Source organism: Saimiri boliviensis, chromosome 4, assembly GCF_048565385.1.
Source record: "Saimiri boliviensis isolate mSaiBol1 chromosome 4, mSaiBol1.pri, whole genome shotgun sequence".
Taxonomy (NCBI): domain Eukaryota; kingdom Metazoa; phylum Chordata; class Mammalia; order Primates; family Cebidae; genus Saimiri; species Saimiri boliviensis.
The window spans coordinates 15,323,733-15,339,179 of record NC_133452.1 but is presented as its reverse complement, the minus strand read 5'-3'; the positions used below and the strand labels follow the sequence as shown (position 1 = coordinate 15,339,179).

Here is a 15,447-nt window from a genome sequence, read left to right as displayed (position 1 = left end):
GAAGTCAGTGTTTTGTGTTATTTAAAACCATAAAATACCAGAATGAGCTTCTGTTCTTACACCCTTTCTTAAAATTTTTTTTCTTATTAGATGATTCCTCCCAGGGGCTGTGCATACGTCTGCATGGTTCATCGACAGGATGCATTTCGAGCTCTTCAGAAACTCAGTTCTGGATCGTATAAAATTGGGTCCAAGATCATTAAGGTGAGAGTGGAGTGGAGCTTGGGATGGGGTCAGTATTTTTAATGTCTGTTATATTGAAGTCTGAGTTTTTCACAGAAGGGTCACAAGCTCTTTTATTGGATTATTAGAATGTCCCTGCATTATATTCTCTTTTAATATTATAGGCAAACCTCATCAGAAACTTACTATGTGAGTTCATTGAGTTTCAGAATTTGATGTAGGTAAAAGTAAGTCTGATAACTAGAACGTAGGTCAATTAGTTGAAATTACACTTCCACAGCTTTCTGAGTCAACTAGGGCACCACTCTGTGAGTAGAACATGTTCATTTTATAATGTTGTCTTCCATTCACTTTTTCTTTCAATACTCCTTAATTATATCTTCTAATTATATTATTGATTCTTGACATCTTTTTTAAAATATAAACCAGGCCCTTGTGAAGAGATTATGTAGCAGAATATTTTTATTTTCTTTGTAGTCTTTGCACTGAGAATTTTTCGAGTATTTTTCTATTACTTTCTATGATTAATTCACAATTTCACTTTTTTATTTGAAGTTTATCTCATCAGTTCTGCAACTGACTAAAAAACTTTCAAATACCTATGTTCATTGAAGTTAATATATGCTCATCTTTTGTCATTGCATGGCAGTTTCTTGTGTAAACTAAAGTACTCCTACTCTCCTCTGGAATAAAAGATTTTCTTTAAAATAACAGGCCAGGTGTGGCAGCTCACACCTGTAGTCCCAACACTTTGGGAGGCCAAGATGGGAGGATCACTTGAGCCCAGGAATTTAAGAGCAGCCTGGACCACATGGTGAGACCTCATCTCTACAAAACAATTTAAAAATTAGCTGAGTGTGGCTGGGTGCGGTGGCTGACACCTGTAATCCCAGCACTTTGGGAGGCCGAGGCAGGTGGATCACAAGGTCAGGAGTTCGAGACCAGCCTGGCCAATATGGTGAAACCCTGTCTCTACTAAAAATACAAAAATTAGCTGGACCTGGTGGTGGGCACCTGTAGTCTCAGCTACTTGGGAGGCTGAGGCAGGAGAATCTCTTGTACCCAGGAGGCAGAGGTGGCAGTGAGCTGAAATCATACCTCTGAACTCCAGGCTGGGCAACAGAGTGAGATTCTGTCTCAAAAAAAAAAAAAAGCTGAGTGTGATGGCATGCACCTCTGGTCCCAGCTGCTTGGGAGGCTGAGGTGTGAGGATCTTTTGAACCCATGAAGTCAAGACTGTAGTGAACCATGATAGTACCACTGCACTATGGACTGGGTAACAGAGTGAGACCCTGTCTCAGCAAATGAAGAAAAATGCTATTCTAATCACTACTGATGTAGGTGGACAATTTTGTGGTGAAAAGTAGATTTGGATTTTCTCTGGAAATGCATTGCTCTATTAGAGTTACAGTAAGAAGTGGAAATCCTTTATTATAAATACTAGATCTCATGTAAGTTTTATTTTATAAAACAAAACTGGCCAGGCACAGTGGCTCACATTTCCCTAGAACTTTTGGAGGCTGAGGTGGTGGATCGCTTGAATCCAGGAGTTTGTGACAGCCTGGTCAATATGATGAAATCACATCTCTACTAAAAAATACAAAAATTAGCTGGTTGTGGTGTCACCTGCCTACAGTCCCAGCTACTGCAGGGCTAAGGCAGGAATATCGCTTGAGCCCAGGAGGTCAAGACCACAGTGAATGATGATCGTGCTACTGCACTTCAGCCTGGGTGACTGAGTGAGACCCTGTCTCAGACAAAGCAAAAGAACTGGAAAAATATTTTTGGCTACTGTTAGTTTGCCAGCTTTGCCTTTCCAATTGTTTTCTAAAACGAATTTTACTTATATTTACATTGTTTAAATAAAATTTTAAACTTTCGTCCTTGTTTCTGTAGTATGTGTATATAAGTTTCTTTTTTCCCTCTTCCCATTTATAATAGATCGCATGGGCTTTAAACAAAGGTGTAAAAACAGAATACAAACAATTCTGGGATGTGGATCTTGGAGTTACGTATATACCATGGGAAAAAGTTAAAGTGGATGACTTGGAAGGTTTTGCAGAAGGAGGCATGATTGATCAGGAGACTGTAAATACTGGTAAGAACTCTAAAGTCTTTTTATTGTTAAAAAAAAGTATGCTCAGAAGGTTGTAGCTGAAATGAATTTGGGATGATAACGTGAACTGTGTATCCTGATTCATCTCCCAAAAAAGAGAAAAGATACATTACTATGCCCTAGTGTACAGGCTTAATGGGACCTATTTTATAGGTGTTGAAGTATAGATTAGAAAGTATAGTAGTCTGTAAATGTATAGAAGTCTATAAATGTAGCATTTTTAAATACTGTTTTTTCAAATGTTGATTCTGAGAGTTACATGTAGGAGGAATTTTTCCAAAGTAATTATTTCTACTTGCTTCAGTTTAAGTGGGAACTTGGGAAGCTTCTTTGAAACACTTCGCAGATTATTTTGAGTAGTATCCATGTTGAAAACAGCAGGAATAGAATCTTAGTTTAGGGAGCTCTAATTCAGATTCATACAGTGTTACATACTTTCTGGGATGCCTTTTACAATACCAAATGATCATCCAGTCTGCTTCCCCCCTCCCTCCTGCCAAATTATCCTTTTATTTTAAAACAGGCCAGTTAAAAATTGACAAAATGAAAGGCCGGGCGCGTTGGCTCAGGCCTGTAATCCCAGAACTTTGGGAGGCCAAAGCAGGCAAATTACAAGAACAGGTGTTCAAGACCAGGCTGACCTACATGGTAAAACCCTGTCTCTACTAAAAATACAAAAATTAGCAGGGCATGGTGGCATATGCCTGTAATCCCAGCTACTCGGGAGGCTGAGGCAGGAGAATCACTTGAACTTGGGAAGTGGAGGTTGCAGTGAGACAAGATTGCCCCATTGCACTACACCTGGGTCACAGAGCGAGACTCTGTCTCAAAAAAAAGAAAAAAATAAAAAAAAATTGACAAAATGATTTACAGTTATAACCAATAAGGAATCCTTTTTTTTTTTTTGGAGACAGAGTTTCACTCTTGTTACCCAGGATGGAGTGCAATGGCACGATCTCGGCTCACTGCAACCTCTGCCTCCTGGGTTCAGGCAATTCTCCTGCCTCAGCCTCCTGAGTGGCTGGGATTACAGGCACACACCACCATGCCCAGCTAATTTTATTACCTTTTTTTTTTTTTTTTTTTTTTTTTGAGACGGAGTTTCGCTCTTGTTACCCAGGCTGGAGTGCAATGGCGCGATCTCGGCTCACTACAACCTCCGCCGCCTTCTGGGTTCAGACAGTTCTCCTGCCTCAGCCTCCTGAGTAGCTGGGACTACAGGCACACGCCACCATTTCCAGCTAATTTTTTGTATTTTTAGTAGAGACGGGGTTTCACCAAGTTGACCAGGATGGTCTCGATCTCTTGACCTCGTGATCCACCCGCCTCAGCCTCCCAAAGTGCTGGGATTACAGGCTTGAGCCACCGCGCCTGGCTTAATTTTTTGTATTTTTGGTGGAGACGGGGTTTCACCATGTTGACCAGGATGGTCTCAATCTCTTGACCTTGTGATCCACCCGCCTCGGCCTCCCAAAGTGCTGGAATTACAGGCTTGAGCCACCACGCCCAGCCCACCAATAAGGAATCTTAAAGACAACATTTGAAAAAGAACCGAAATATATAAACACACCTTTTTTCTTCACACTTCAGCTCTTTTACCAGAATTAGCTACTTTTCAGAGTATTTGTTTCTCAGACCAATGTAAAATTTTTGAACATTATTTTTCTGTTGTTCTTTTCCTGTCATGCCTACTCCCCACCCCATCCTCTGCCAGTGGCTGTTTTCTCCAGGATATTCACTTAGTAAATATTTTAGTTTCTACTGTGTGTCAGGCCTAGCTTTAGGAACTGGAATTATAGCAGTGAGACAAATACACAAAAATTCTTCTTGTGGAGTGTACCACAGGGGTTAGCAATCTGTTACCCATAGTCCAAATCCTGTTGGTAGCCTGTTCTGTAAATAAAGTTTTATTGAAACACAGCCATGCTCACTTACCTATTAATTTATATTACTTTTTTTTTTTTTTTTTTTTTGGAATAACAGTTGAACACTTGCAGCAGAGAACACATGGCTCGTAAAGCCTCAAATGCTATAAAGTTTACTAGCCAATGTTTCACACATGTATTATCTGTGACGAAAACAGATAATAAAATAGATAAATTATATAGTATTTTGATGTCAATAAGTTCTAAGAAGAAAAATCAGGGAAGGTATATGGGCAGTGTAGGTGTGGGGGTACTGCAGTTTTTATGTGGTTGTAGAAGGTCTAATGGAGAAAGTGATATTTGAAGGGGTAAGGCACGCAGCAAGTCCCATGTCTGTATTAAAAAATATGGAGACCAGTATAGATTGAGCAGAGTGAGTGAGGAATGAGTAGTGGGAGACAAGGCAGACAGGTACAGAGGGACAAGGTCATGTAAATCTTACTTGTCTTACTTGATCTTTGAATGAGATGGAGAAGCATGGGAGAGGAACCATTAGAGCTTTTTTGTTCTCTTTTTGGGTAGCTGTATTTTCAGAAGGATTTTATTGTACTGGATTAATACTCTACTAGTTGGTCTTCTTGTGTTCTATTTTGTGATAAAAAAATTGATTAAGGTTAGTTTCTCTTATATCAGCCAGCCATTGAGATACAAGTCTATCATATCCCCTCTAAGTCTTTTCTTTAGATGAAATATTTCAGCCTTTCATTTGTGTCTCATGTGTCAAGCTTTTTTGAACTCCATAATATCTTAATCAGATTAGTCCAGGCAAAAATTTAGAGTGGTACGTACCTACTGTTGTGGGTATATCTTAAAGATGTGCCAAGGTAGATGAAGGACTTAGATGTGAAATAAATGAATACAAAGAAGAAAATTAAAAGTTAAACCTATCCAAAGGAAATCAATTTTAAATATTTTGTTTAGAGTGGGAAACTGTGAAAAGCTCAGAACCTGTTAAAGAGACGGTCCAGACAACTCAGAGCCCAACTCCAGTTGAAAAGGAGACAGTGGTTACAACCCAGGCAGAGGTTTTCCCTCCTCCTGTTGCTATGTTGCAGGTTAGTGTTGAAGTGGGTTTTTTTCCTTACGTGGTGTTATACATTTCTGTTTTTACTCATGTATTTACTTTATAATATGGACGAAAAAGGCCATATCAGAATAAATATGAGTAGTGTTAGGGAAAAGAATATTTCTTTTAAATCTCTTTTTAAAAAAAGTCTGCTAATGCTGTGGTATCATTGTGCTAAACATTAAAATAAAGGTAAATATGGAAATAATTGTTTCTGAGAACTCACAGGATTTTTTTTTTAGATTCATGTTTTTCTGAGAAATCAAATTGATAGAACTATGTTATTTTAATGAGTTTAATCAAATACTTTTTGAAAAATTATTTTTAGAAATGATGTTATTCATATTTAAAAATGTTTATTGAACAAATATTTATTGAATATTGGCTCTGTGACACCCTTCTAGGCATCAGTGAAAAATCCCCACAAATCTCTGTCCTTTTAAGAGCTTTTATTCTCAATAGTGGTGACAGAAAATGTAAAATAAATATGATTATGAGTTCCTATGGAAGGAAAAAGGTTGTGTAAGGCTAATCTATTTTAAATAGCATGGTGAGGATAGACCTAATTGAGAATGAGAAATTTGAGCAATGACTTAAAGCCACTAAGGGAATTAATCATGTGGCTATCTGATGAAAAAACATTGTATTCAGAGGCAGCTACCATTGCAGAGGTCCAATGCCAGGAATGTGGTCCCATGTTCTAGGAGTGAAAAGTGGGCTAGAATAAAGCCAGTGAAAGGCAAGTTAGTTAAAGATAAACCTCCCTAAGTACTTTGCCTTTCACTTGGAATGAGATGAGGATGATACGTCCTTTACATGTGACAAAAGAGAGATGAGAGGCCATTGGAGGATTTTGAGCAGAGGAGTGACTTGATCTGGCTTACAGTTTTGAAGGATAGTACTACTGGCTACTGTTTTGAGAATAGGCTGTAGAGAGCGTTGAGCAGGGAGACCAGCTAAAAGACAATTGTAGCAATCCAGATGAGAGCTGGTGGTGGCTCAGAATAGTCTTCTAGCAGTGGAAATAATAAGAAATGGTCAGATACTAGGTGCATTTTGAAGGTGTAACCAACAGGACTTTTTTTTTTTTTTTAAGGCATGATTGGATTTGGGGTTATGAGCAAAAGCAGAGGCAAGGTTTTTAATCCAAGAAATTGGAAAGATAGAGTTACCATTATCTGAGAATGGGAAAGACTGTGGGAAGAGTTCTTTGGGAAGGACAACTGGAAATCAGTTGTTTCATATGTGTTAAGTAGAAGTATCTTTTAGTCAACACAATTGAGATGTTGAATAGACACCTGACATAATGTGAAGTTTAGAAGAGAGATAAAGCTGTGGTACAGATGCATATTTGCGACTTTTTGTACCTAGAATGAGTAAAAGATACTTATGCTGGGATAAGAAAATAAATTCATGAGAAATTTAAATCATTCTAAAGCTGTCAGTGACATGCTTCCTAAAGATGGTTAGGTTGCATAACATAGGTAGGTATTACTAAGCTGAGGGGGAGATGGCAGTTTAAAATGGAGCATAATATTGAGTATTGAACTAGGTGAACATTACTTTACATCACTTGAATGTAAGATAAAATTCACAATCTCCACGTAAAAACTATCTGTTGAATAACATTGCCTTGTTTTTACCCTAAGTAGGTTCACTTGCAAGTACACTAAAAGTGGGGATAAAACCCTTTTTAATGGTCTTTATTACCTTCTTGAAAGAAATAGAATAATTTGCCTTCAGTTGTTCCAAGATGCAGGTGAATAAACTGATGAGTGAACTTTTTTGTCTATCCACAAAAGATTCCAGTGGCGCCAGCTGTGCCTGCAGTTAGTTTAGTCCCACCAGCATTTCCTGTGTCGATGCCAGTTCCTCCTCCTGGATTCAGTCCAATCCCTCCACCTCCTTTTTTACGAGCAAGTTTTAACCCTTCACAACCACCACCTGGTAAGGAATTTCTGTTTTAGTATTTAAACTCAATTTAAGTTCTTCTTCCAGGTTTAGAGACCTTAGCGTGCATAGACTTGTTAAAGCACAGATTGCTGGGCCCATCCTCCACTGTTTTTGATTTACTAGGTCTGTGGTAGGGCCAGAGAGTTTTCTTTTCTAACTTGTTCTCAGGATATGCCAGGAGAAGCACTGACAGAGAAAAATGGAATTTTTTTAGAATAATTGAAAATCATGGCTGGGCACAGTGGCTCACATCTGTAATCCTAGCACTTTGGAGACCAAGGTGGGCAGATCACTTGAGGTCAGGAATTCGAGACCAGCCTGGCCAACATGGTGAAATCCCACCTCTACTTAAAAAATACAAAAATTAGACAGGCATGGTGACACATATCTGTAATTCCAGCTGCTCGGGAGGCTGAGGCAGGAGAATGGTTTGAACATGGTAGGTAGAGGTTGGAGTAAGCCAAGATCACACTACTGTGCTCCAGCTTGGGTGACAGAGCAAGATTTTGTCTCAAAAGAAAAAAGGAAATAAAAATAATTATTACTTTTAAAATAATTTAAAATTTTTGTTTCAGTTTTTATATGAAAGTTCTCTAATATCAGCATTTCTTCAGAAAATTTGCAGTGTCCCTCTTAAGAATCCGTAGGCTCCATTTTAACATTAGAAATTATATTTAAAAGGGTAATTGATTTTGAAATACTTCGTTTTGACCTAATAAATTATTTTTATTCTTTAAATATGGAACACTTTATAAATTTGTGTTATTCTTGCACAAGAGCCATGCTAATCTTCTCTGTATCATTCCAGTTTTAATATATTTGCTGCCAAATCAAGCACTGACCTAATAAATTATTGATTAAAAAAAGTTTCTTGAATTTTAGTTTCTAGGTAAAAACTGTAGATTACTTAAACACATCTAATCAACTAAATATATAGTTTAAGATAGAGCTTTTAGGCCGGGTATGGTGGCTTACACCTGTAATCCCAGCACTTTGGGAGGTTAAAAGTGGGAGGATCGCTTGCATCCAGTAGTGTGAGAGCAGCCTAGGCAACACAGTGACATCCTGTCTCTACAAAAAATAAGAAAGTAGACAAGTGTGGTGGAACATACCCGTAGTTCCAGCTACTCAGGAGGCTTAGGTGGGAGAACTGCTTGAGCCCAGGAGTTGGAGGCTACAGTGAACTCTGTTCGTACCGCTGCACTCCAGCCTGAGTGACAGAGTGAGACCCTGTCTCCCAAAAAACAAACAAACAAAAAAAACAACTTTTATTATTAGACTGTGGGAGGTTAGGTTAGAATGATGATGGAGAGATTCTTGTGAACTCCTGGACGCAAGAGATCCTTCCACCTCAACCTCCCACAGTACTCGGATTACAGGCATGAGTCACCACACCGGCCTAAAAGCTCCATCTTAAACTATATAAGCAATTATATATGTTTAGTTGATGAGATATGTGTTTTTAAGTAATCTATAGTTTTTACCTAGAAACTCTAATTCAAGAAGTTTTTGATCAAGTTTATTGGGTCAAAACAATTATCTATATTATTTTTCAAAATTAAAATATATTTCAATTCATGAATTATTTGCATATTAGAAAAGAAATATAGTACGTTGACTTTTGTAACTAAAGTTCTTAGATGTTGGGTAGAGTTTTTAGCAAGACTAAAAAATAAATTTGTTGTCTAATAATGGTTGTAATTTATAGGTCATATAAGCAATTATATTAAGTTACAGTTTAATGTGTAATCGGAAATTGATACAGATTTTAATAACTTTATTTTATTTTGAGACAGAGTCTCACTCTGTCACCAGGCTAGAGTGCAGTGGCATGATCTCAGCTCACTGCAACCTCTGCTTCCCAGGTTCGAGCCATTCTCCTGCCTCAGCCTCCCAAGTAGCTGGGACTGCAGGTGGGCGCCACCACGCCTAGCTAATTTTTTTGTATTTTTAGTAGAGATGGGGTTTCACCATGTTGGCTAGGATGGTCTTGATCTCTTGACCTTGTGATCCGCCCGCCTCGGCCTCCCAAAGTGCTGGGATTACAGGCATGCGCCACTGCGCCCAGCCAATAACTTTATTTTAAATACTGAAAAGTTTATGAAAAATTCTTTTTATTTGTAATTTCAAAATTAAAAATTATTTCAGAAGATATTTTTAAGTGATTATTTCAAAAATCATACCACATAGGCTTTATAGTCATTTTTCCTTATTAATTTGTTGAAAAATCATGTCTTCTTCTTTCCTTATTTTTAGCCACTTACTTAAAAAGGTAGATTTTATTAAAAATAAAATTAAAAATTAAATATGTATATCATATAATTTACCACAAAACTTAAGTTACAATCAGGATTGTGAGAGGAGGAACAAACATTGAATATCAAAGTAGATTTTACAGTTTAAAATTCTTTTAGCCATTATTTTCTAGTTGATTGTAATGGTAGCTTTATGTTTCACAAAATGCAAAGAAGCAAATTTATGATTTGATATTTAAAATAATTAAGAAGCTGAGCGTCATGGTATGTTCCTCTGATCCCAGCTACTAGGGAGGCTAAAGTAGCAGGATTGTTTGAGCTCAGGGGTTTGAGACCAGCCTGAGAAACATAGACTCGTTATCTAAAATTAATTACTTAATTGAAATCAATAAAAAGCCGATATTAAATTGAAGATTTACTTCAATGCTTAAAACATAGTGTTATCCACAGTTAACAGAAATATTTTGATCTAATGAGTAAATGATACACATGTATCAAATAAAGTAGCATATTTGACAGATGACATTATTGCATATAGCGTGATCCGTAGCTTGAAATAGAATGTTTAACTCTCCCTATGTCATCACTGTTGATAGACAGTTTACCTGGCTCCTATTAATCTTTGATTATGTAGCACCATAGAGCATGCTACAGGACTTGAATAAGTAAATAAATAGAATATTCTCATAAATCAGGATCTCTTTGCTTTACCAAGCTTATTAGGGATCAAATAAGGTTTTGTATATAAAAGCCATTTTTAAAATAGTAAATACATATACAAATAGGAGGTTGTAGTCCATTTTAAGAATATGGAGTTTCATTTGTAGCTATTGGAATCTTTGATTTAAAATAAGTAATTTTTCTTGTGCTATTTTATTTTTGGGTTTTTTTTTTCATGTAGGTTTTATGCCGCCTCCAGTTCCCCCACCTGTTGTGCCACCCCCTACGATTCCACCAGTAGTACCAACATGTAAGTTTTCCACTTTAAGAGTTTTCTTTATTCATGGTAGTGTTAGTTTTAGTGTTAGTTTGTGTCAGTTCTCATTCTTGTGAATTACCATTAATTTTTTTTGTTATGAAAGTTTTAAGACAAACACATGTTAATTTCTAAAATACAGTTCTTATTTAAATTTGCTTGATTGTCTTAAAATGTCTTATGATTGGTTTTATTTTAATCAAAATCCAAAGATGGTGCTCTCATCCTATTTGTGTGTTTTTGGTTTTGCTACGTGTATGTCTTAATGTAGTGCAGTCCTGCCCCAGTCCTACATTCCTTTTCTTAATGCTTTATGATTTGTTGAAGAAACCGTTCAATTCTTTATATAAGAGCTTAAATAATGGATTTGGTTTTTTGCTTCTTAGTGGTACTGAAATTATTGTCTTTGCATTTCCTGTAAAATGGAAGTTAGCACCAAAGGTTTGCTTAGATTTCGGTAGGCTTAGTATTATATATCACATCAGAAGTCATGCAGTGCCTTTTTGTCCTCCTGCCCCACACTTTTTTGGGGGGGAGTGTAAAACTATTTTTTAGAGCAGTTTTCTAGGTTCTCAGCAAAATGGAGCCAAGTACAGAGGATTCCTTTAAGCCCCCACCCACCATACATGCACAGGCTCTCACTGTCGACATCCTCCACCAGACTGGTATGTATATTACAATTAGTCAGCCTACACTGACAAATAATTGTCACACAACGTCCGTAGTTTACATTTCGGTTCACTCTTGATGTCTTGTTCCCTTTTAATGACGTTAAGATTGATCAGAACGTTCAGTGGAACGGTGGAAACTGGTCATTAAAAACATTTCCTTTTATCCATTCATCATTGTTTCTTCGATCTACTTTTTATTTGTTGCAGAGTGGTAATCTCTCTAGATGTATAATTCCTTACATGTTTCTTCTTTTTTTTTTTTTTTTTTTGAGACGGAGTTTCACTCTTGCTACCCAGGCTGGAGTGCAATGGCGCGATCTCGGCTCACCGCAACCTCCACCTCCTGGGTTCAGGCAATTCTCCTGCCTCAGCCTCCTGAGTAGCTGGGATTACAGGCACGTGCCACCACGCCCAGCTAATTTTTTGTATTTTTAGTAGAGACGGGGTTTCACCATGTTGACCAGGATGGTCTCGATCTCTCGACCTCGTGATCCACCCGCCTCGGCCTCCCAAAGTGCTGGGATTACAGGCTTGAGCCACCGTGCCCGGCCCCTTACATGTTTCTTAGCTTAAATGAAGAAAATGTTTTCCTTAATCAGGTAATGGAACTTAGTTACCTTGAAGTATGGTTTGTACAGGAAAGTCAGGGTGGATGCTCTTTTTTCTTTAATTGCCATTTCTCAGGGTCATGAGTTCTATAGGTATTTCCAGTGATATCCAGTGACCGAAGAAAGATTTGTCTTATTTTTTCTCACCTTGTCCTCCCTTGTCCCCCTGCCCTTCTTTTTTCTCCTTCAGTTTTTTTTTTTTAATTATTTATGGATTAATGAATTTTTACTTCTAGTCAGTTGTATTGGTGTTGTTTTTTTTTAAATGCAAATTGTTTCATCTTTGGACATTGGGAAGACCTGTGTTGCCTCCCTGTCATTTTGAGATGATTACATTAGTTTTGAGAGCTGCTTAGCTTTCTGGCCCAGTATATCCCAGACTAATTGTGTGTTTTCCTCCCTCCAGTGTGAGAATCAGCCATTTTTCCAATTGGGGTTTGGTATCTAGGGAATTCAGTCTGGGTTTTAGATTCTCATTTTGCCCTTGGTTTTCATTGAATCTAGGAATTTTTAGTGGACAAAACTAGAAAATGTGCATTTTGAACAGAAAAAAAATGAATATGCACTATTATTTTAAAAATTGGCTACTTTGATTTTTATCTTTGCCTCTGTTCTCATATACTGAAAACAGTAACATGATTGCCTGTCGTTATCATACAATACAGACATACAGATTCACATAGTAGTTTGCAAGTAGTGTTACTGCCAGCAAGGCTACCCGATGAAACGATAAGATTTCTCTACCACTTTTTTTATCCTAAAGGTGTATGTATACTCATAACTTAGGGGTACATGTGCAGGTATCTATAAATATGTGTTTGTTACGTGAGTAACCTATATAACAAACATGAGTTTACCTATATAAACTCATATGTACCCCTGAACCTAAAAGTTTAATAAACCTGCATATGTACCCCTGAACCTAAAAGTTTAATAAAAAATGTATAATCAAATTACTGTCTTTCATGTACCTGGCCAACATGGTGAAACTCCATCTCTACTAAAGATACAAAAATTAGCCAGTTGCGGTGGCGTGCGCCTGTAATCCCAGCTATAAATTTTTTCTTTGTAGTTGTTGTACCAGTTTCATATGTGATTTTTTTTTTTTTTTTACATTTTTATGGAATATATACGCTAGCCTACTTGGTTTTGATATCTGTTTTCTTTACTAGAGTAGACATTTCAAAAGTAATGCAATTCAACCGTAAATATAGACATTTGTTCATTTTCTTTTTCCTATCATTGCACATTATAGAAATGTTAAATATTCCCTTTTAATAATTTTTTCATTCTCTACTCTTTATAGTAAATCTCCAGGCTTCTGAAAAAACCTTGAGTAATTCAGGCAAGCCTACCTCAAAAATTAGACTTGAAGAATGTATATGATTATAGAGATTTAAAATTTTGAGTAACTGCTTCATTTTCCTTGTATTCTTAAACTCTTAGTGCCTTTCAGTGTTTACATAGCTTTAAAATTTGGCTGGGTATGGTGGCTCATACCTGTCATGTCAGTACTTTGGGAGGCCAAGGTGGGCAGATCACTTGAGGTCAGGTGTTTGAGATGAGCCTGGCCAACATGGTGAAACCCCATCTCTACTAAAGATACAAAAATTAGCCAGTCGCGGTGGCGTGCGCCTGTAATCCCAGCTACTCAGGAGGCTGAGGCAGGAGAATCACTTGAACCCAGGAGGAAGAGATTGCAGTGAGCCGAGATCACGCCACTGCACTCCAGCCTGGGCGATAGAGCGAGACGCCATCTCAAAAAACAGATAGGTTTAAAAGTCTTTCTTTTTGTTTTCACTGGTTCATTAGGAAGAATTGTTTATTCTTTCTGATAATTAGACAGGTGTTCAGAAGTCATTTCTGAATTCACTATTCACAGAGGCTTACCCCAGAGCCCACCTCCCAATTTTTTCTTAGTTCACTAATTTTGGAAAATCTGCAGTAAATTAATGGAAAAAGAGAAATAGTTGTGTGCCAGGTGCTATCCAAGTTGCTTTTGCTGTCTCATTTAATTCTTACACATAACCAAAGGTGGTTTTATTTTTGTGACTGTTGTTTGCTAACCATTTGTTCAGGTAATCTAGAGTTACTTATGAAGATAAAACATTTCCTAAGGTCTGCAAGTATGATTTTACGGTATTCTAAGTGACATAAATTGGACTGAAAGTTTTAATTGTGTAATTATTTTGTATTCCTCTGGTTGTGTGTGACGTATATGCACTTAGGGATTTTTCTACCCATTCTTTAAGATGGAAAGTTTATGGCTTCATATTTGTAGTCCACACTCATCTGTTGAGTTTCTAACTTCATTTGACAAAAGGTAACGGTAAATGAATGTTTGGACCCTAGTACATTGTAATTGCAGGGGGATTGGGCAGATTTTCATACTCATACATTTCAGTCTGCACTAGTCATTTCTGTATGTTTAGATATTCACTTATCTGACATTCTTGGAATATTACTTATTTTTTTGTTACTGGAATTTACTTTTTGAGTGCTGGTCTTGACATTTTTGGTGAAATATTTCTGAAAATTGTTAGCTTTCCCTATTTTGGGATAAAAGTTTCATGATGCCTCATTTGTCATTTGAGCATTTGTTATTATATAATGTGCTTAGTAATACAGAGGTGCCATCAAATTAAATACGTTTAAAACTTAACACATCAATTGACTAATTAAATCTGAAATATATTTTTCTCCTCTTTAAACAGCTTTAGTACAGCCGTCATTATCCATAACCCCGGAAACTGTGAAAGATGTTGGATTTGGTAGCCTCGTTATGCCAGGCGGTTCTGTTGCCAGCAATCTTGCTACTTCTGCTCTGCCAGCTGGAAATGTTTTTAGTGCTCCAACTAAACAAGCAGAGCCTGAAGAAAAAGTACCTCATCTTATAGACCACCAGATTTCTTCTGGTGAAAACACCAGATCAGGTAAATAATAATAGTAAAATTAAAAAAGTTAAGTCTAAGCTAGGTTCCCTGTCTGTTTGGTGTTTAATTCTGAGATGGCATGCATTTGTAACCACTACAATCTACAAATGTTGAAATGTTGCACTTTTTTTGAAAGCGATCACTATGTCCTAAAATTTCTATTTTAAAAAATGGCATTCTGTTCAGGATGATCTAGATTTCAGTACCTTTCCATAAAGACCCTCACACCACCACCCCTTTTTTTTTTTTGGTCCTATTGGGACTAAATAGGTGTCAAAATAATATTGCACAAAATCTGTACACTTACAGGAAGATAAAAATGAGCAAGTATTGGGTGGGAATAACTTCTGCCAGGAACTTACTTCTAATAGGTATTATCCAGCTAGATCTAGAAGATAAATATGGTGTTTGAAAGCAGTAAGTCTTTTTTCTGTGGCCCCACTGTTGGTCCATTAAGAATTATGGTTTAGAGGCACTTGACCTTGATGCCTACTTGGGTCTCTTCCAAGCGTACTTTCCTTTCCTGTTCTAAAGCCTTTTAAATAAACTTCCACTCCTATTCTTTTCTTTAAAAAAAAAAAATTATGGTTTAGAAAGGCTTTTATTAAAGGTGGAAAATTAGTATAACCTGACATTTTTGTTTAAGTTAAAAGATTTCATATAGTAGCTAGTGTACCTTGATTATTGTGGGACACAAGTAGCTGATTAAGCTAAAATTACTGGAAATTTTTTACTGTTATTTTCAATTATTTCTCTCTCTT

General features: G+C 37.0%; 1 protein-coding gene and 1 pseudogene across 8 annotated transcripts in view; one reads left to right on the top strand and one right to left on the bottom strand.

Annotated features, from left to right (window-relative positions):
• SCAF8 (SR-related CTD associated factor 8) overlaps positions 1-15,447 on the top strand; it is a 233,620-nt gene that overhangs the window by 87,313 nt on the left and 130,860 nt on the right. For all 8 annotated transcript variants that reach the window (XR_012517150.1, XM_010344280.3, XM_074397229.1 and 5 more), the window contains 6 exons: positions 91-204; positions 2,125-2,281; positions 5,146-5,279; positions 7,093-7,237; positions 10,400-10,468; positions 14,468-14,686. Coding sequence is in view for 7 of the 8 variants with exons in the window: in XM_010344280.3 (XP_010342582.2) it covers positions 91-204; positions 2,125-2,281; positions 5,146-5,279; positions 7,093-7,237; positions 10,400-10,468; positions 14,468-14,686 (838 nt within the window). In the remaining variant the exon portion in view is untranslated. The remainder of the gene's footprint in view (positions 1-90; positions 205-2,124; positions 2,282-5,145; positions 5,280-7,092; positions 7,238-10,399; positions 10,469-14,467; positions 14,687-15,447) is intronic.
• Positions 7,977-8,077, bottom strand: LOC120363423 (U6 spliceosomal RNA; annotated as a pseudogene).